This window comes from Pollicipes pollicipes, unplaced genomic scaffold (genome assembly GCF_011947565.3).
Source record: "Pollicipes pollicipes isolate AB1234 unplaced genomic scaffold, Ppol_2.1 Scaffold_4002;HRSCAF=4701_pilon_pilon_pilon, whole genome shotgun sequence".
In the NCBI taxonomy this organism is placed as follows: Eukaryota; Metazoa; Arthropoda; class Thecostraca; order Pollicipedomorpha; family Pollicipedidae; genus Pollicipes; species Pollicipes pollicipes.
In genome coordinates, this window is record NW_023596420.1 from 4404119 (window position 1) to 4420797 (window position 16679).

The 16679-nt window shown below is 48.2% G+C and overlaps 1 protein-coding gene across 2 annotated transcripts; it reads right to left on the reverse strand.

Moving 5' to 3' along the window:
- Positions 1-9430: 9430 nt before the first annotated feature.
- On the reverse strand, positions 9431-14820 carry LOC119093597 (ATP synthase subunit s, mitochondrial). Of its 2 annotated transcripts, none has more exons than XM_037216572.1 (5): positions 14735-14820; positions 12442-12611; positions 11596-11804; positions 10788-10950; positions 9431-10422 (listed from the first exon to the last, which is right to left on the reverse strand). In XM_037216572.1, exons 2-5 carry the CDS (start codon positions 12609-12611, stop codon positions 10287-10289), a joined length of 678 nt encoding a protein of 225 aa, XP_037072467.1. In that variant the 5' UTR covers positions 14735-14820; the 3' UTR covers positions 9431-10286. The 2 variants fall into 2 exon arrangements, with proteins under 2 accessions (XP_037072467.1, XP_037072466.1); XM_037216571.1 differs by lacking the exon at positions 14735-14820 and adding an exon at positions 14458-14706.
- Between the last annotated feature and the right edge of the window lie 1859 nt (positions 14821-16679).

Sequence of the window (16679 nt, forward strand, 5' to 3'; positions counted from 1 at the left end):
AGAGGGGCAATAGTACGTTTTGGCTTCCTCAGAAGTTTGGAAGGCCGCGCTCGCTCAACCAAAGGCTTTGTAACCCACGTTGATTAGCAGAGTTCATATCACGGAGGCCGCCATAATTGAGCCAGAGTGGCTACATCGTGTTCAGAAGGCTTTTCTGCATCAAGAAATCGTTCTCTGGATCCCGAGAGCGCTTTCATGAGTTCGGTAGCCCATGCTCTAGCTGGTGAGACCCGATTTTGTATAAAAACGTCTCTTTGCTGGTTCGGGAGGCTTCCGCTATGGACTAGCAGACCCTGTTATTGACAGGGAGGCCCCGCTATCAGCTAGGGGCCCTTTATGAACTGGGGATTACCGTTATGAAATATTAGACACTCGTGAGCTTCGATGCTCCCTTGTGAGCTAGAAGTCCCCTGATTTGGATTACGGGGCACACTCCAATATTAAGAGACTTCTCTGGAACAGGAGGCTTATTTGCTACAAGGTCCGGACGAAGACGATGCAAGAAATGCATTGCAAATGTCGTATCTTAAGGATGCTGCATGGTGCATGCTAGATGCAAACATAGCGTGGAAAGGCCTGACCGAGAAGCGGGCCAAATGATGACGCGCACAAACGGATTTTCACTCATTTGAATGACTTTTCTGAAATTCTTGGTACCAAAATCGGCAATGAATCAGAAATAAAAACGTTTCTGGGGGTTGTGCATCGAGTTGAAAACTTGCGATTTTTGCTAAAAAAGCGTGGCTAAAACCGAACGAGCCTGCATCTAACTACACGAAAACTACACCTCTCGAAAAGTTTGCCTTTGTAAGCCTTGCTTTCATACAAGTATAATTGCATTATTTGGGTAGTTGTAATTCTAGGCTATTAAATGCAAAATTTTACAAATCTCCGAAAAAGACACCTTCATGCGCGTGTACATAAATGAAAAACGATTATATAGGTACTGAGTTTGCTCATCGACACCGCCTGTGATGGCTATAAGCCTGTTGGTGCCCGCAGCTAGCTTGCCCAGCATTTTCTATAAGGTCAGTCATGTCACGAAAGGACGTGAGGCTTTTGTGTTAAGCCCTTAACTTTTGCACTTGCCATTCATAAGCAGTGATCGAAGCCGGGTTATGTCGGCTCCACAGTATTGCGTCCTGTTCCGATTTAGAACTCGTGTCGTTTGCTTTGTTTTCTTCCAAATCGCTTTTGGGAATTTAGTAAAACAAAAGACGGCTGCAAAATGTTTCGTGTTATGGTGTGTATAAAAAAGAAAACTGTTTTGCACGCCTGGTGAGGCTTTACGAAGCTGTCTCTGTTGATGCGCAAATGACGAGTAGATTATTCAGCACACATGTTTGAAATGTGAAGTTCCAAAAGCTAACGAGTAAATTTTAATCGAAAATATACTATACTTGTGGCCGAACTCCGGGACAAAATTTAGGAACGGGAAAGGTGGTACTGTCGAGGCAATCGAGGAGAAGAGGACTTCACGGATAAGACTTCTTTACTTACCCATCCACTGTCACTGGGGCTGCGCCAACACCAGAACCCCCCACGGTTTATTCCCACACCGGGCCGTCAGCCATCCCCACCCAGTTACGCTTGCCCGGTAACCACTCGCTTGTGTTTTTATTGGAGTTTAATTCTAAGTTATAGAAGAATTTCAGTAATGCGCACATCCAGACTTACCCTCTTGCGTTGGTAATATGGCAAAAGTAGTATCTGTATGCATACATTTTCCGAAATCGTTACCGACCCACAGCAATACCCATGTTACATTTCAGCTATGGCTTTTGCCAAGCCGTTCAGACCTCTCGCCCACGCCAACCAGTTATCCATTCTCAGCCAGGTATGCCTGCATGGCACCCACCGGTTTTTCTTTTTACAGCACAAAAACTGTAAGCCATGGAAAAGTTTTAGCAACGTTTCCGTCCATCCCAATAACTCCGTTATAATAAAAAGTTGCATTGCAAAATTATGTTGTTGGCCCCCAAGTTAACTGAAATGGCGGTGGGCGCAAGCACTGCATAGCGTGGGAACTGTTTCCAGAAATCCATCCAACTAAAGGCTTCGCACCGATTCTTAAGAAGGCAATAGATATTTTTATTATTTTCCACCCAAACTTGCTGCTTTCCGTTGATAGTTACAAAAAAGAAATGTCCGTGGAGCTAATGATGACAAAAAGGAGCACAACAAGAAAGATTATAAGATACTTTTTTATGTCTCGCTAGCATTTTATAGTTGTCTTATCCATACTCGTGCCATACCGGTGATTGTTTTAAATTCTGCACAACCCCAAATCGTCACCCGTTACACATGGGTAGACAAGGTTTCATCCGCCCGTGAAGTTTCCTTTCTGTCGGATGCCATTCAATTTTTTTTGTTATTTACCATCTGTTGCCCACTCCATATTCAGAACTACCCTGTCTACCCTGAACAGCTTTTTAAGGAGTTCTGCCGCTTAAAAACGAATATTAAAGCATGCCTTATGCTTATATACATGAGCATTTCAACCAAACAAATCAGGCCCGGATACTCGTTGCCCCAATCGTTATAACATATGCATGGATGGTGAATAATCGAAGTCTGAACCAAAATGTAAAGAACCTTCATTCCTCTATTGTTATGGTCGGCACTAAATGTTACTTGATCGATCAACAAGCTTCCTTAATAGAATGCATCAACCGCCCACAAATCATCAAGTGTGCTATTTTTCCCCATGCCGCTCATGGATCTGGGAAAAGGCGGAAAGCGTTCAAATACACAGCAGAACATGCCAGCACGTTCTCGAACCGGCCATGCATAAAGACAATGCTTGATAGATAACTAAACTGATCTGGCAGTCGACACAGACAGCGTTATTTGGGATGTTTACGCGAAATCCATACAAGCGACGCGAGGTTCAGTTCGAAATAAGATGCAAAACTGCATGCCTTCAGAGCCTCGTTGCGATCAATTGCTGGCCGGCACACGCTCAAAAGCAAAGTTAAGAGCGCAAATATCACGTAACATATCGTGACACGACCTGACCTGACCTTGCAAAAGGCTGGGTATGGGCAACATAAGTTGTATAGCTGTCGAGTGAAGTGACAATCAAGAAACCCAGTGCATGCATCTCCATTAAAGTTCTTAACATGCATGTGGTAATCATTTCGGAAATCATTCAAAGGCTAACACTTCATGCAATCCAGAAGGCAGAATCGCACGCAGGGTGGCACCGGGGCACGTGCCCCACGCCTCCTTACGTTCCGAGGGGCGAAAGGGGTCCCTCGGAATCTACGATTAAGGGCCTGATAGGCCGGTTGAAGGCAGCCATTCAGAGGTCCGGCCCAGGGCCGGACACTCAAATGCCAGCCAGAGCGCCCTGTAGGCTGATCAGGGGCCCACTGGGCCAATAAGGGTCTATATCTGGGTCAGACACGACCAGTAATGCACAGTCAGCTCCGAGGCGGCATGGGCCGGATGAGCCATTTCTCAGGCAGGGACGGAGCCAGAGCCAGCATTTTACAGTGTTCGGGCCCAAAGCGCCTTACAGGGGCCCCGTGCTGTCAAGGGGCCCTGAGTCGGCTGGAGGCAGTGTTCGAGGAGGCCCGCAGAGCCTAGAAGGCCCACCGGGTTCCGCGGTCAAGGGCGCGATTGAAGGGTCTAAGGGCATAAAGGGCTGGTCGGAGTCTTATTCAGGGGTCCCGACCTGCGAAGGCGAACCTTCAAATGACGGTAAAGGGATCCTTTGCACCGATCGGGGACCCCCTGAGTCAATATGGGCCGATGTGTCAGTCAGGTACCACCAAGACCGCACAGTCGGCTCAGTGCCTGTTTGTGCCGGGGGGCCCACTTTCCAATCAGCTATGAAACCGCGGCCAGTGATGCAACTTGTTCGGGGGCATTATATCTGTCAGGGGACCACGGTGCCTAACAGAGGGCCCTGTGCTCGCAGGCGCCCCGAGCCTACCAAGGCAAGTGTTCGATGAGGTCCAGAGAGGGGCCGGGCGGCACCGGAACCGACGATCAAAGTCCTGGTTGGAGGGCATAAGGGTCCAAAGGATTGGCTATGTGCCACATAAAGAATCGCCGCCAGTAGGGTCGTGACCTGAAATATCAGCCACAGGTTTTCTTGCACCGTTTCAGGAACCCCTGGGACAATGCGGTTGTCTAAATCGGTCAGAGACCCCGAACACCGGGCAGTCGGTTCCATGTCGGCCCCACACAGCTGGCGCCGCACAGTTGGCTCCTGGAATCCTATTTCCCAAGCAGAAACGAGGCCGGGTCCACGATTTACAATATTTGGAGTCCCTGACACAATGAGGGATCTCTGCGTCAGTTAGGAGCCATAGTGCCTAACAGGTGTCTTGTGGCGGCAAGTAGCCTCGAGTCGGAGCGGTGTTTGAGGGGGCTCGAAAAGGGGCCGAAGCGTCTCTCGAGACCAAAGATCAAGGACCCGATGACAAGGCTGAAGGGACCGAAGGGCTGGCTGTAGGTCACTTTAAGGACCCCACCCATAGGCCGTGATCTCAAATGTCAGTAAGATGACCTCGTGCGCCGATAGGGACCTCTGAGACCGAGCGTTCCTCCATTTCGGCCAGAGATCCCGAACAACGAACAGTCGGTTCCGTGTTCGTCTCAGCTCTGTGGGCCCATTTCCCAGTCAGGGACAAGTCCAGGTCCATGATTTACATTGGTCAGGCTCCTAAATCGCTCAGGGGCCCACGGTGCCTGACAGGGTATTCTGTGCCAACAAGGGCATTGAATTGGTGATGGGAAGATTTGCTTGACAAAGACGGGAACGTAAGCGCGAATGACAGAGGGTCTCTTGCGTTGGCCGGGGCCCTCTGACAAGGGAAGGAAACAATAATTTATGGCGAGGGCTCACATTGAGGCAATGGAAGAGTACTGTGCCAGTCAGGGCTCCAGCAGCGAATGGTGGGCCCTCCAACCCAATTCCAGCATGGGCCCGTTATTCCCAACTGTAATCTATGTGCAATTACTTGGCCACCCGCGGCTAGCAGGGATGTTGTTGCGTTAATGACGGTCCATGCGTCGATCCGGTGCCAACTGCGCGGGTCAGAAGGCCTCCCGCGCCAGGGAGTGAACCAATGTGATACGATGTATCCCTCCAAGGGCCTCCGGATCGGCCAGGGGATGCCAGCCCATGTCAACGGCCCGAAGACACACCGTGGTGGGACAGAGTGGCCCTCCAGCCCTTGACCGGGAACGACAATGTACCCCGTAGTGTTATACTCGAGGGAGCCCCTTTACCGGAAAGAAATAGGGGTCTTATTCGTGTTGAATGGAGTGGGTCGAGATGTGTTTAAACGCATAACGCCATCCCGTGTTTGCCTGTGAACGTTTTTTTTATTTTTAAAGGTTTAATCCGACCCATTTGAATGAATGGACTTCTGGGATTAGAGCTCACACCAAGCAGTGCTCGTTGTGTGAGCCCTGACCCCTGCCATCCGGTTGCGCAATTCAAAGCAACAGCATAATTTAGTGGCGAAAGTTAAAAGCGCCGCAGCGCCAGGCACGACCCGTTCTGCCCTCTAACGTCAACTGACTTTTAGGGCGATCGCTGCCCTGACCGTGGGCCGTATCTGTTCACGACAAATAGCGAACACCCAAAGCGACTCGAACGCACCCCACCACGGGATGGTGGATCAGAAGGCAGCACTCTTACCTGCGGAGCCAGCGGAACAACGTTCATCCTTTTGCAAAATCGATCAGTGAAGAAGATTACATTAAAATGTGTGTCTGCGTGCGGGGTGCCAATAGTGCGGTAATTAACGCGCATGCGTTAACCACCGCGAGTCTGGAGGGCCAGAGGTATGGATTTCGATTTTCCGGGGTGCCGGCTCTTCCCGCCAGGGTGAGAGACAGGCGATGTCATGTAGCCTCAGCACCTGAGCGCACCATAAAACCCTAATGACACGCTCGTAATCTCGGGGAGCAGGGATAGCGATGGCTTGGGTTTCAGTTCTCGTAGGAAAGTACAGCGTTGGCCGCTTCAAGTAACGCCAGCCGGCAGGCGCCGTGCGCGCAACAACGACCATGGTAAAATAATGCTTTCGAATGCCTTTGAAAATTCATTCGCACAGCCCAAAGGTAACAGCTAGCGAATCCTTTTTTTTTAGTTTGACGTTGCGCTCTGGTCAGATTAACAGTTACGACAACACGAAAAATGGAGATTTTACTTGTACTCTTCCAGTTCCATCCGCAGATTCCAGCACCACTTCGAGGTGCTGTAAAGGCCAGTCCGTTCTTATCACCAATCCAAAAATCGTGCAGTGGAAATGTACGCCCGAACTGCTTTCTAACTACACGATTTTATCTCATGAAGCGTTCAAAGGTACTGTTTCAGATGCGTCGTCATTTTCGTCCGTCCGTTGGCCACGACGTGGTGTTAACCGCGAAGCCGACGTCGCGAAGTTAATGGAGACGGCCACGCCAGGCGTCGAGGTCCTTGTTGCTAAGATTAACGAGCGCGCATGCTCAAAACTGAGTCGCATAATGTGAATAATTAATAATTAATCGACCCTGACCGAATGTTGAACATCCAGATAAACAAGGCTTGCCATGTCAATACGCATTGTTGACCCATTTCGGTCTACAATATGCATTCGCGTGTCCTTATATCTCTATGCCACACCCATCCAAATTCTAACGTAACATCCAAGCCTTGTCGTCTTAGAAAGAGTCCCTTGAACCATTAAAAAATGAAGAGCTTCGGTGGTTTATTGCATGCAATCGCTAAACGCAGCATTTCTTCACTTCATTGACTATAAAATTCAGGCAGAATTGATCTCGCGTTAGCTTCCGACGTATATTCCAGTTTCAAAAGGCAAAAATGTTAAGCATCAGAGAAAAACTTGCCCTCATTAACAAATATGCCATATCCGTCATTTTTTTGGGGGGGGGAGGGGCTTTGACTACCAGAGGGTCCGTTGTTAACCCTGTGTCCCCGCCCCCCTTGTCATGGCTCTAGCTGCGCGCCCGAATGACTGCATTCTGTAATTTCCTCCTAGCTGAGATCTGAGTTCCTAGCTGAGATCTGACAAGCTTCAGATCGTGATCAATAGTACGGTGCTTGCTGCCTAGAAATTACATGAGCAAACTTGGTGACGAATTTGCAAAAAAGCTTAACGGTTAATACAGCTCATAACAACGTGAAATTAATACAGTTAAAAACAGTTATTACTGCATGCTGTTCTTTTTAACACTCTGAAATAGTCTGCTGATTGATCAGGGCATGATGTGTTTCCCGGGCCGACTTTTCTTTTTTCCCTTCGCGTTTTTTCAAGTCCAAAAGTTTTTTCGAACTTTTTTCCCGGGCCGGCTCGCGCCCCACCACAAAACCATTGGCTCGTGAACTGGTTCACAATTTAGCTCGAATCGAACACAAGTGCGATCATCAGCCTTTCTGAAACTTGTGCTTTCAGGTCACTATCTTCAAGTTAAAATACCATGTAAACCCGATCAGAGCACTGGAGCCGAGCCCAAACTCGGAAAATGTTCGACCGATATCCTTAAAACCCGTACCAATAAATCCAATGCGGGTGGCGTCATGAGCCGCTCTGACATTGGTGGCCTAAGGGCACCATCTATGCCATACGTCTTGCAGAGTCATATCACCGCCATATCAAACAAATAAGCGCCGCCAGTCGACATGTTTGGGGGTCGTTCGATGACTGAGCCAGCGACACCAAACGCGTACGGTCCTACTCTCTGCACATCATTGTTACATATTTTGTAATGTTGTAGTTTGGTCTACATCGCTGGACGGATGCACGCACTCAGCGCTATCAGTCATGCTCTGTCAGGGGATCAGTTGTACGAAAAGGTGCCGCCGGCCGAGTACGACGTTTTAGTGTCGTTCGATAGCCCTTGGCTAGGGCTGTCGAGTGCGCACGGTTCCACGCATCTCGCGCGATTTTTTTTTCAACGCTGCCACGTTCTCCTCTCAACTGGCGCCAAGCGGCCACCCGCATTTCTTACCAATGAAGAAAGTGTTCCATTTTTGGGCATATTTCAAAAACAAACTATAGTGAAGCCTCAGGACTAGTTACCAGTTATCTTATATAAAAATGGGCCTAAAAATAAAATGGCCCTCGGTAGTGCCACTGCAGCACCCTCAAGCCATAAAATGGATACCAATTTTAATAATTTTCGAGTTCAAATTACGCCGTAAACGCTTTGCAACAGCACTACGCTTCTTCCCTGCAGTAGCGCCGACCGCCGCGATGGCAACCACCGTGCACAGCTCTCCTGGTGCGAATAAAAGAACGTTTGTAATTTGCCCAGCGGGCGAATTAAAAGTTCAGCGGTTGAAGTCTAAACCAGCGCGTCACATGGGTCATGTAATAACACCATTCCCAACCCAAAGTGCGCCTCGAAAGGAGCCGCTATGGTAAACGTCATAGAGGAGAAATCAAAGCCATAGTGTACCGCATCGCAAGCTGTCAGATGCGTTTGCGAGGAACATTGTTCATATACATAAAACAAAAGTAATAGCATTAGTTCTCAGAGAAAACCCGGGGGAGTGGAGATATGGATGCGTTGGTGTTTCGGCAACATGTCTTAATTGAAACGAGTAGCAGACGTGAAAAACGTTTCGCTGAATTCGCGGCATAACTTCACCTTTGCATATCCTCTAGTCTAACCAACGTGTTACGCTTTCAGTACCTTTATCACACAAAGTTTTTGACCCATTAGTGTGTTACAAACCTTACGGCACCCATAAGTTGAAAAAAGCACTGCGGATGAAACGCCTTACTGTCCTGGTGATGAGCACGGTCATACCAAACGCGAATATTTTATTTTCACAGCAAAAACGATTTCTTCCGCAAGATCAGGTACTTCGAATCGAAATCCTGAGCTATTCAAGATTTCGAGAAAACCGGCAATACTGATCAAATCGCACGCGTCTGGCGTAACAATCAGTGAAAATGCAAAATGGTTGGGATGCTTCCTTCAAACCACCTGCATCCGCATTCCGTACTACACAGTCATCACGTCATATCAGACAAATAAATGCCACAGGCTTATTTCGACGCCTGGGTATCATTCGATAACGCTGAGCGAGTGACATTGCAAGCACTGCGAAACCTACGGCGCCACGTCGCACGAAGAAGCGTTCGCAAGAGCAAAAGGACAAAATGCCTGCGACAGCGGGGTAATTTCACCCAGGAAACGGTGGCAACTCATTTCTCTATATTTTCTCTCGATACCCTCATCATACATACCTCCCCATAGTTCGGCCGATGCCCCACACTGGTCTGGTCTGGTCTGGTCTCAGCGGGCGGCCACCGACGTCGGATCTCTGGTCTGCCTCTCCAGGCTGTATTTGAGGAGTACACGTGAAGACGTGCTCCCACTTCAACCGTCTCAAGAACACAATTCACCTACTTTCGAAAATGCCCATCCCGTGGGCATTCTGAACGCGTAATCAAAATTCTGTATAAACTATCGGTTTATTCAACCAACCCGACTGTCATTTATATTTCTCGTACTGGCATTGGCCATGTCAATTAGACACTTCGTGTTTCACAGGCTGCGACGCCCGCTCCCGAAAATGGGCGCAATGGTCTAAGCGACCTTACAACCAAAAAAACAACAACACGTGGTCCTATTCCCACTTATCGTTGTGACTACCATACTTAGTGTCACGACTCCAGTATCAAAAATCCATTTACAATGGTTTGGCAACAGCATGCTGTTCAGCATCTAAGAACGTCCCTTAACAATCCGGGAGTTCTCAAAGCCGCACGTGTTCAGCATTCATGATATCCATGCCACGTGTGTACATTCATCACAGGAACACCGATGTGATCAAGAGACACGTACAAGCGTGGGCGTATTGAGGCAAAACAGTCTGAATTTCACCGCATGTGGTGCAAATTGCACAAGTATAAGTCACATGTGCTGGAGTTGAAGCTCCAATTATAGCTCGAAATAGCTGAACAATGTAATACGTTTCAAAGTAATCCGCAAACCGATTGGTGCAGCCAGCCGCCCAAGCCATGATAACGGTGCGTCATGTCTGTAGGCCTAGCCGAGTCCCTCCAAAACAGCGTAAGTGACACGTAAGGCAGCTGGACGGGATTAAGTGAGCGGCTGTGAGCACAGCGGTGCACTTCGTTACGTAGCATGCCGCGACTCTCGACACCACCGCCATCTATCACAACGATGCGGCGGTCCCGGGCTAAGTCAGGATATCAGACACCCCTCTACTCGTCAGCGGGCGGATCCATCCCGGCGCGGCGGGGCGCCGGCAGCGGGCCGACGGCTCATCCGCAGCAGCCAGCCTCCTATTTGGTACGCTCGTCCTGGTGGGGCGGCGGGAACGAGATTCGACAGCCCGGAAGCAGTTGCTTCAGCTCGCGCACGCACGCCGCCCGGTCCTCCACCTCTGGCAGGTCGAACAGGCGCAGCTCCTTTAGGGCCCTGCCGGTCATGCCGCACACACGCGCGCTGAGCGTGAGCACGGCCGGCAACAGACTACGAGGCGCACTCTCAACAGAGACAAACAAAGCACACGCGCTCCGCAAGTAATTTCACACTTTCATATTTCCTTTGACGCCCCTACCTGAGAATAGTGAACACCGTAGTACAAAATACTTCAAGACATGCAAAATGTACGCCCCCTATTTGCCACGGCTTTAGAATACGCCACAAAGACGCTAATGAAAGCACAACTCTGGCTAATGATGCGGGCAAACTCAACATAGCCGTCATGAGTACGCGTTCAGCTGCGAATGGAGTCCAACAAACGGCGCCCTCACACGCGGCAGGCTCGCACAAACGCTCACTTGAGCTTGGCAAGGTGTCGGAGGCCGTCCATGGTGACGTTGCCACAGCTGCTTATCTCCAGCGACTCGAGGGAGTGCGAGAGGTACTCGAGGTAGCGTAAACCCGTATCATCCAGGTAGCCACAGTAGTGAAACCGGATCCTGCGCAGCGACGACAGACCTCCTGCGGCAGCGGTCAGCACGAGGGGCCACGTCAACGCTCCGTCCAGCCCAACGAAACGCGGGCACGCTTCTTCGCATGCTAACAACCCGTATCGATATACACATCTGGAGATTCTCGAAGATCACAGGTACTCGTCGATAGATTGCGGCGTTGTAATGTCTCACATAATTTCTAACCTTCCGGGTTTGCTCTGAACTATCATTTCGATGAACGCCACCTATATTGAAAGCACGACACCGGCTTTTTCCGTTTTCCGCGTCCTTTGCGTGTTTTCTTTCGTTGGCGCTTCATTGATGCTCCAGTAAGATTTTGCTTCTACACAGGAGCCCACTTCAAGTTGCCAGAACAGGGTTGATTCAAAGTTGGCCGCTACTGGACACTTGTCATGTCACGTCCGGCCCAACCAGCACAACGTACTGCATTACTGTCCACACATCTTAAATTTTTAACACCTCACGCCAGACATTGGCCACTAGCATTCTTTTGATAACGCACTCCATATGATATGCACATGACATGCACAGCAAAAATTCAGCGCCTCATTACCGTCGGATGCCTTACAGACGGACGAAGACATGAACGTCTCCCAGCAAACACATGATGTAAACAGGAAACCCAACATTCGCACATGCCCTCCGCACTCACTGAAGTGATGAAATCCGATGTGCATGATGGCCGCGTTGTCGGCGTTGATCTCCTCGATGTAGTTCTTTTTACTGCCACCAGGTGGCAGCGAGTTGTAATCGGTCTGCCAGCCGGGCTGGCTGCGCCACCGAAAGTGAGCACCGCAGCGCAGCAGCCACTCGGCGCACGCGCGGTCCGGACCCACTGAGTCGATTCGGGACGCGTCCACCCTGCCGACGACAGCGTCAAATGGAGGCGTCGCCGGCGACGGTGCGGAGTTCGCGGTTCCCAACTCCTGAACACCATTATCACGGAGAATCACTGCGACCTTGGTTGGCCACTGTTCATATACGACAAGAAACGTACAGGTAGCAGACCATTGTAATGAGCCCACAGGCCTGGCCAGCTGGGGATGTCGCGCTTTAAATTAAAAGCACAACAGAATAACCTGGATAGAGGTGACTGTCTGATATTCCATACAAAAGTGGATGTTGAAACACATGCTTGTTGACTCGTTCACCTCCCATGGGGCCGGTGGACGTAAAGTGGGTGCTGAGGGGACCAGTGGACATGAATGCGGGTAGATGAGTGCGGATCAATTATGTGCTTAAGAACATCATCCTGAGCTGTTGCAAAGGGTATTGAGACAAAACATGACAAGCACATGTATACCAAAGAGCATAACACAATAATGTGCACAAGGTATATACAGCCTTTCTCATTTACATGTCTCTGTGCTAACATATTTACAGGAGTAAACAATGCTTACTCAAGCAACATTGTCCCCAAAGCACATAAATTTCAGTGGTGTATGCAGATGTAGTGAGGCTAAGAAATCCATCCACTGTAAGACAAAGACAGGCTTACTTGTTAAAGATGGCATTAAGCCAGCCCCAAATGTTTCTTCGCTGTGGCTGCTGAAACTGTGGTGCCCCACCAGGCATCAATCTTGACGGACAAAGCAGAACGATCGGCGCAGTGCAGGCCCGGAGACATCGTGCCTGGGACCGGGCTATGCTCAACGCAGATCGCAGCATCTGGCAATGCAAAAAACACATCATTCTAATGACACCTATCAAAAAGAATACTTTGGGCACATGCAAGTTAGCAAAAGGTAATCATGCTTGATAATGTACCAGCAAAAGCAAAGAAGATATCTCAGGAATACCATGGCTTGGTTCCAAAAGGTTACACCAAAAACATAACCTAAGGTGATCATGTATTTCAAAAATCACCCAATACCTAAGTCCACCAGTAGGTTCAGCAAGTTTCAGGGGGGCACATTGCTCTGGATGGGAAGGCAACAGGATATCACCAGTTTCTGCACGGATGACAAAGTTGTGGAGCCTATGTTGATAGTAGCTTAGTAGCTTTAGATATTGGGGTAGTTAAATGCCCCAAAAGGAGCTACTTTTTCCAGGGTCATTGTAACCATTATATTCAGCTGCAGGGCATCAGATTTGTATCAGTACTGGGCTGTATTGTCAGCTGTCACCCAAACCACAAGATTCATATGGCAGACAGCCAAATTGCAGGGTGATATGACTGAGGCCAAGAGTATCATTTGCAGTATATGCACATAGTAATATTGCATTTCTATTGACCTTGGTTATCAACTAAGCATAAAACTGCTGTTCCATCCAACTATCACTGGGTGACAGATTATGCCACACAACAATAATTCAAAGGAAGTGTTCCAAATTTGTATGGGGCTTTGAATTGAAATTCCTACCTTGAAAATCATTTGGTGCAGTTGACAGCCTTTCTACCCTATAAGTCACATGCCCAAGAAGGTGTACAGACTATTTCAGGGAGACTATTTCTAGGTCATCCAGGCATACATAATGCTTTACTAACATAATCTAAATCCAGCCATTACATGTGCCACACAACATTTAAGACCAAAAAAGAATGTAGTTGTCCAGACATTCATATCTTATGTTCCAACTGAAGTTCATGAGTATGATTTCCAGATAAAACAGCAGTTAATCAGCTTTCAATCAATGTTGTGCAAAGAACAATGACATCAAGTTGTTCTTTGCACAGCAATTGACAACTTTTAAAAAAAATTAACATGTCATTCAATGACATATGGAGGGACACATTTACTGAACAGAGAAACTATGTTGCCTAGAACAGCCTTTTCCACCCTTAAAGTAAGGCAACAATTAAAAGTGAGCCAATTTCATCATGTCTGATGCTTGCTTCAATATCTTTAATGTAGAACCTTTCCTTCAAGGGAGTTAATTTGCCTTCACACAAATTGCACATAGCCAAAATAAGTAATCTAAGATTTTGCTCAGAACTATTCCTTTCAGTATATCTGAATTACAAGCAAACCATGCATCACCACACAGCTTATGCCTTATCAACATCAACTCCACTGATTGCTGACCTTCTGTGAATGCTTCCCAGTATCCAAACCCAAATTAAATGTGACTGACATGCTTTGGCATGGTTATCATTATTGCAATATCAAAGGGTCAAACAACAAACAAGATCAGAGGGCATGGCAACCATGCTGAGCAATGCAACATATCAAACTTTCACCATGAAATCATGCTGTTGTCATGACACTGCATGGTTGGATACTAAGGTTTAGATTTCATGCAGCAAGCACTGCTTGACATAAACTCTGATCCTGTAAATCCACCCACTGAAAAGGTCTGGAATAATTCCTTACATATTTTGCTTTGCCTGATTCTGGGTTACTTTACGTTATACTGATGGCAACGGACAATTCAGAATTGGCCACTGATGCAGAAAGAGCCAGCTTCATTCTGCACTGCCCTACATGAGTAACAAGAGTAACATACCACACATGAGTGACTCTTTTCCCCAAATTACCACAACCTGCTCAAAACACCAATTGGAGCCACAAACCTGCTCCAGCAGCATCTTTTGAAAACATGCCATGCATTGCAGACTTCCCCACGTCTAGAACCAGTGCTACATTAATATGGAAAATGCTGATGGTAGTATTCATACAAATGCTTCTACACAGGATTGGTTGGATGAATTGCAAGCTAGTACGGCCCAGAGATGTCTATGGTCTTTGTCTATGGCCGTAACTCTGACAATCTTGGGTCCAAGGATTCTGCACTTCTATACTGTACACGCAGCGCGGCGCAGCATCCGCGCCTGATACAATGTGAACCACCTTTTTCTACTTCACCAGCGATGCGTCCTCTCCAGAGAGGGCCTAGAACATGACACAACCTAAGGGCCGCTCGAACCACCATTTAATCCGGGAGCATCACCGCATGTCTTGTCTGCGCCATAGATGCACGAGCATCAAAATTAATTAATTAAATGCCCTGGATCGCATGACGTAGTTCAAAGACATTTGCAGTAGTTGTACGCGGCTATGAAAGTGAAAAATAGTCTAATAAGACTAATTTTATCCTAAACGACGCGGTATTGGGTTTCCCTTCACAAGTTTATTATTGTACTTGGTGTCACTATGGCAACTCAACGACTCCTGTGCGCATCCGAGTGACCATAGGTGCACGTGAAGCATTCTGGTGGTTGGAGAGTGCCTGATTCCAGCAAGAGTTCATAACCCGCTACTTCCATTCCATTACTGGAAGTGGCTATACCAGCGAGGGTGTTCAGTAAGGTTATATGCACGCTGTCCTTTTGAAAGAAAGGACGGGAGCGGTGCCACGGATTTGTGGTGGCAAGGGGGCTGGGGGGGGGGGGGGGGGGGGGGCTGGCTGCGGGGGGGGGGGGAGGCGGGATTTTCGAGGAGCCTGGTCAAAATAGAAACTTCCGCAGGGATGGCGGGGTCTCACATCTGTGTTCCCAGGCAGTGTCGCATTCAAGGTGAAGGGGCACCGGTGGCATGTGCTTCATTATCAAACTGTTATATGCATTATATCCAAGTATCGGGCCTTGCTATCCAGTAAGAGGCCTCAATAGCCTAGAAAAGCATCCCCTGATGCCTAGAGGGTGGGGGGGGGGGGTCTCCTAATGCAGACAAGGGTGCTTCCGATTGATGAAAGGGGCCTTCGAATCCAGTCAAGGGCCAGGTTACCGCGGAGCAGGATATCCTTATTCCGGACCGCCACCATCTGATGCATGCAAGGAGTCTCCTATTCCAAACATGGTCCATCGTATCCAGAACAGGGCCCCGAGCATATAATGGGGTGTGTGTGTGGGGGGGGGGGGGGTGAGGCATGCAGTTGCAGTAAAGTCCGACTACTGAGGGAGTGCTCCACATCTATATGCGGTGTTGAACTGAAATAGCCATCTAAAAAATTATTCGGTGCAGTTCCCGACCCTGCCCTTTTTAAGAACCTAGAGGATTCTGGTATCTGAGCTACAAGCCCGCGAAGTTGTGCAAACTATTTCAAGGTCACCCAGGCATCCATGATGCCATTCCGTCAGATAAGCGGTGATCGAGGCCAAGAAGGACTTAATTGGCGAGTCGTTCCTATCTGGCGTTCGTGAGCACTGTTTCCGGACATGACGGACGTCGACTGGCTCTCAGTCAGCGCTCAATCGAATTCCAAATCACTGTGCAGCTTGCGGTAATGTTATCAGACAATGACGTAGTGAAAAATATATTTACTAAATAGAGAAATTTTGCTGTGTTAAGTAGCCCTTTTCACTTAAAAGTAACCAATAGTTATAAGTGAGCGTGTTTCATCATATCTGATGCTTTAATATCTGCAAATATGGAACATTCCCCTGCAAGGGATTGTGAACAGGATTGTGAACAGGGAGAAGGGAGCAAAAGGGCTGAACGGCACTGAAAGGTCTTCAAGTGGCTCTTTCAGTTCACAGCCCCACACAAATGTGGAACATTACATTTAATAGGAATGTTTTACCTTTGTATGGAGTTTTGAACTGAAAAATACACATTGGTCATTTGGTGCAGGTCACAGCCTTGCTTAAGACCTAAACCCTCCAGGTTCTGAGTCGCACGCCCTCGAATGTGCGCAGATTTTCTCGCGAATACCATTTCAAGACCATTCAGGTATTTTGACATCTCAGTAGCGTCATTGCAATTCTGCTACCCAATTGGTCATGCGGCGTTCAAGGCCACGAAGAAAGCAATCGTCAAGTCGTTCATATCTGACGTTTGTCACCAGGATTTCCAG

What these genes read in the sequence shown, in the direction of transcription:
- LOC119093597 (XM_037216571.1), bottom strand. Translation starts at nt 14,490, where the DNA reads ATGGCATGTTTTCAAAAGATGCTGCTGGAGCAG. An exon ending in CTTAATGCCATCTTTAACAA is followed by an intron (nt 11,805 to 12,441) that starts GTAAGCCTGTCT and finishes TGTCGTCGGCAG; the next exon opens with GGTGGACGCGTCCCGAATCG. An exon ending in CGACACCTTGCCAAGCTCAA is followed by an intron (nt 10,423 to 10,787) that starts GTGAGCGTTTGT and finishes CATGACCGGCAG; the next exon opens with GGCCCTAAAGGAGCTGCGCC.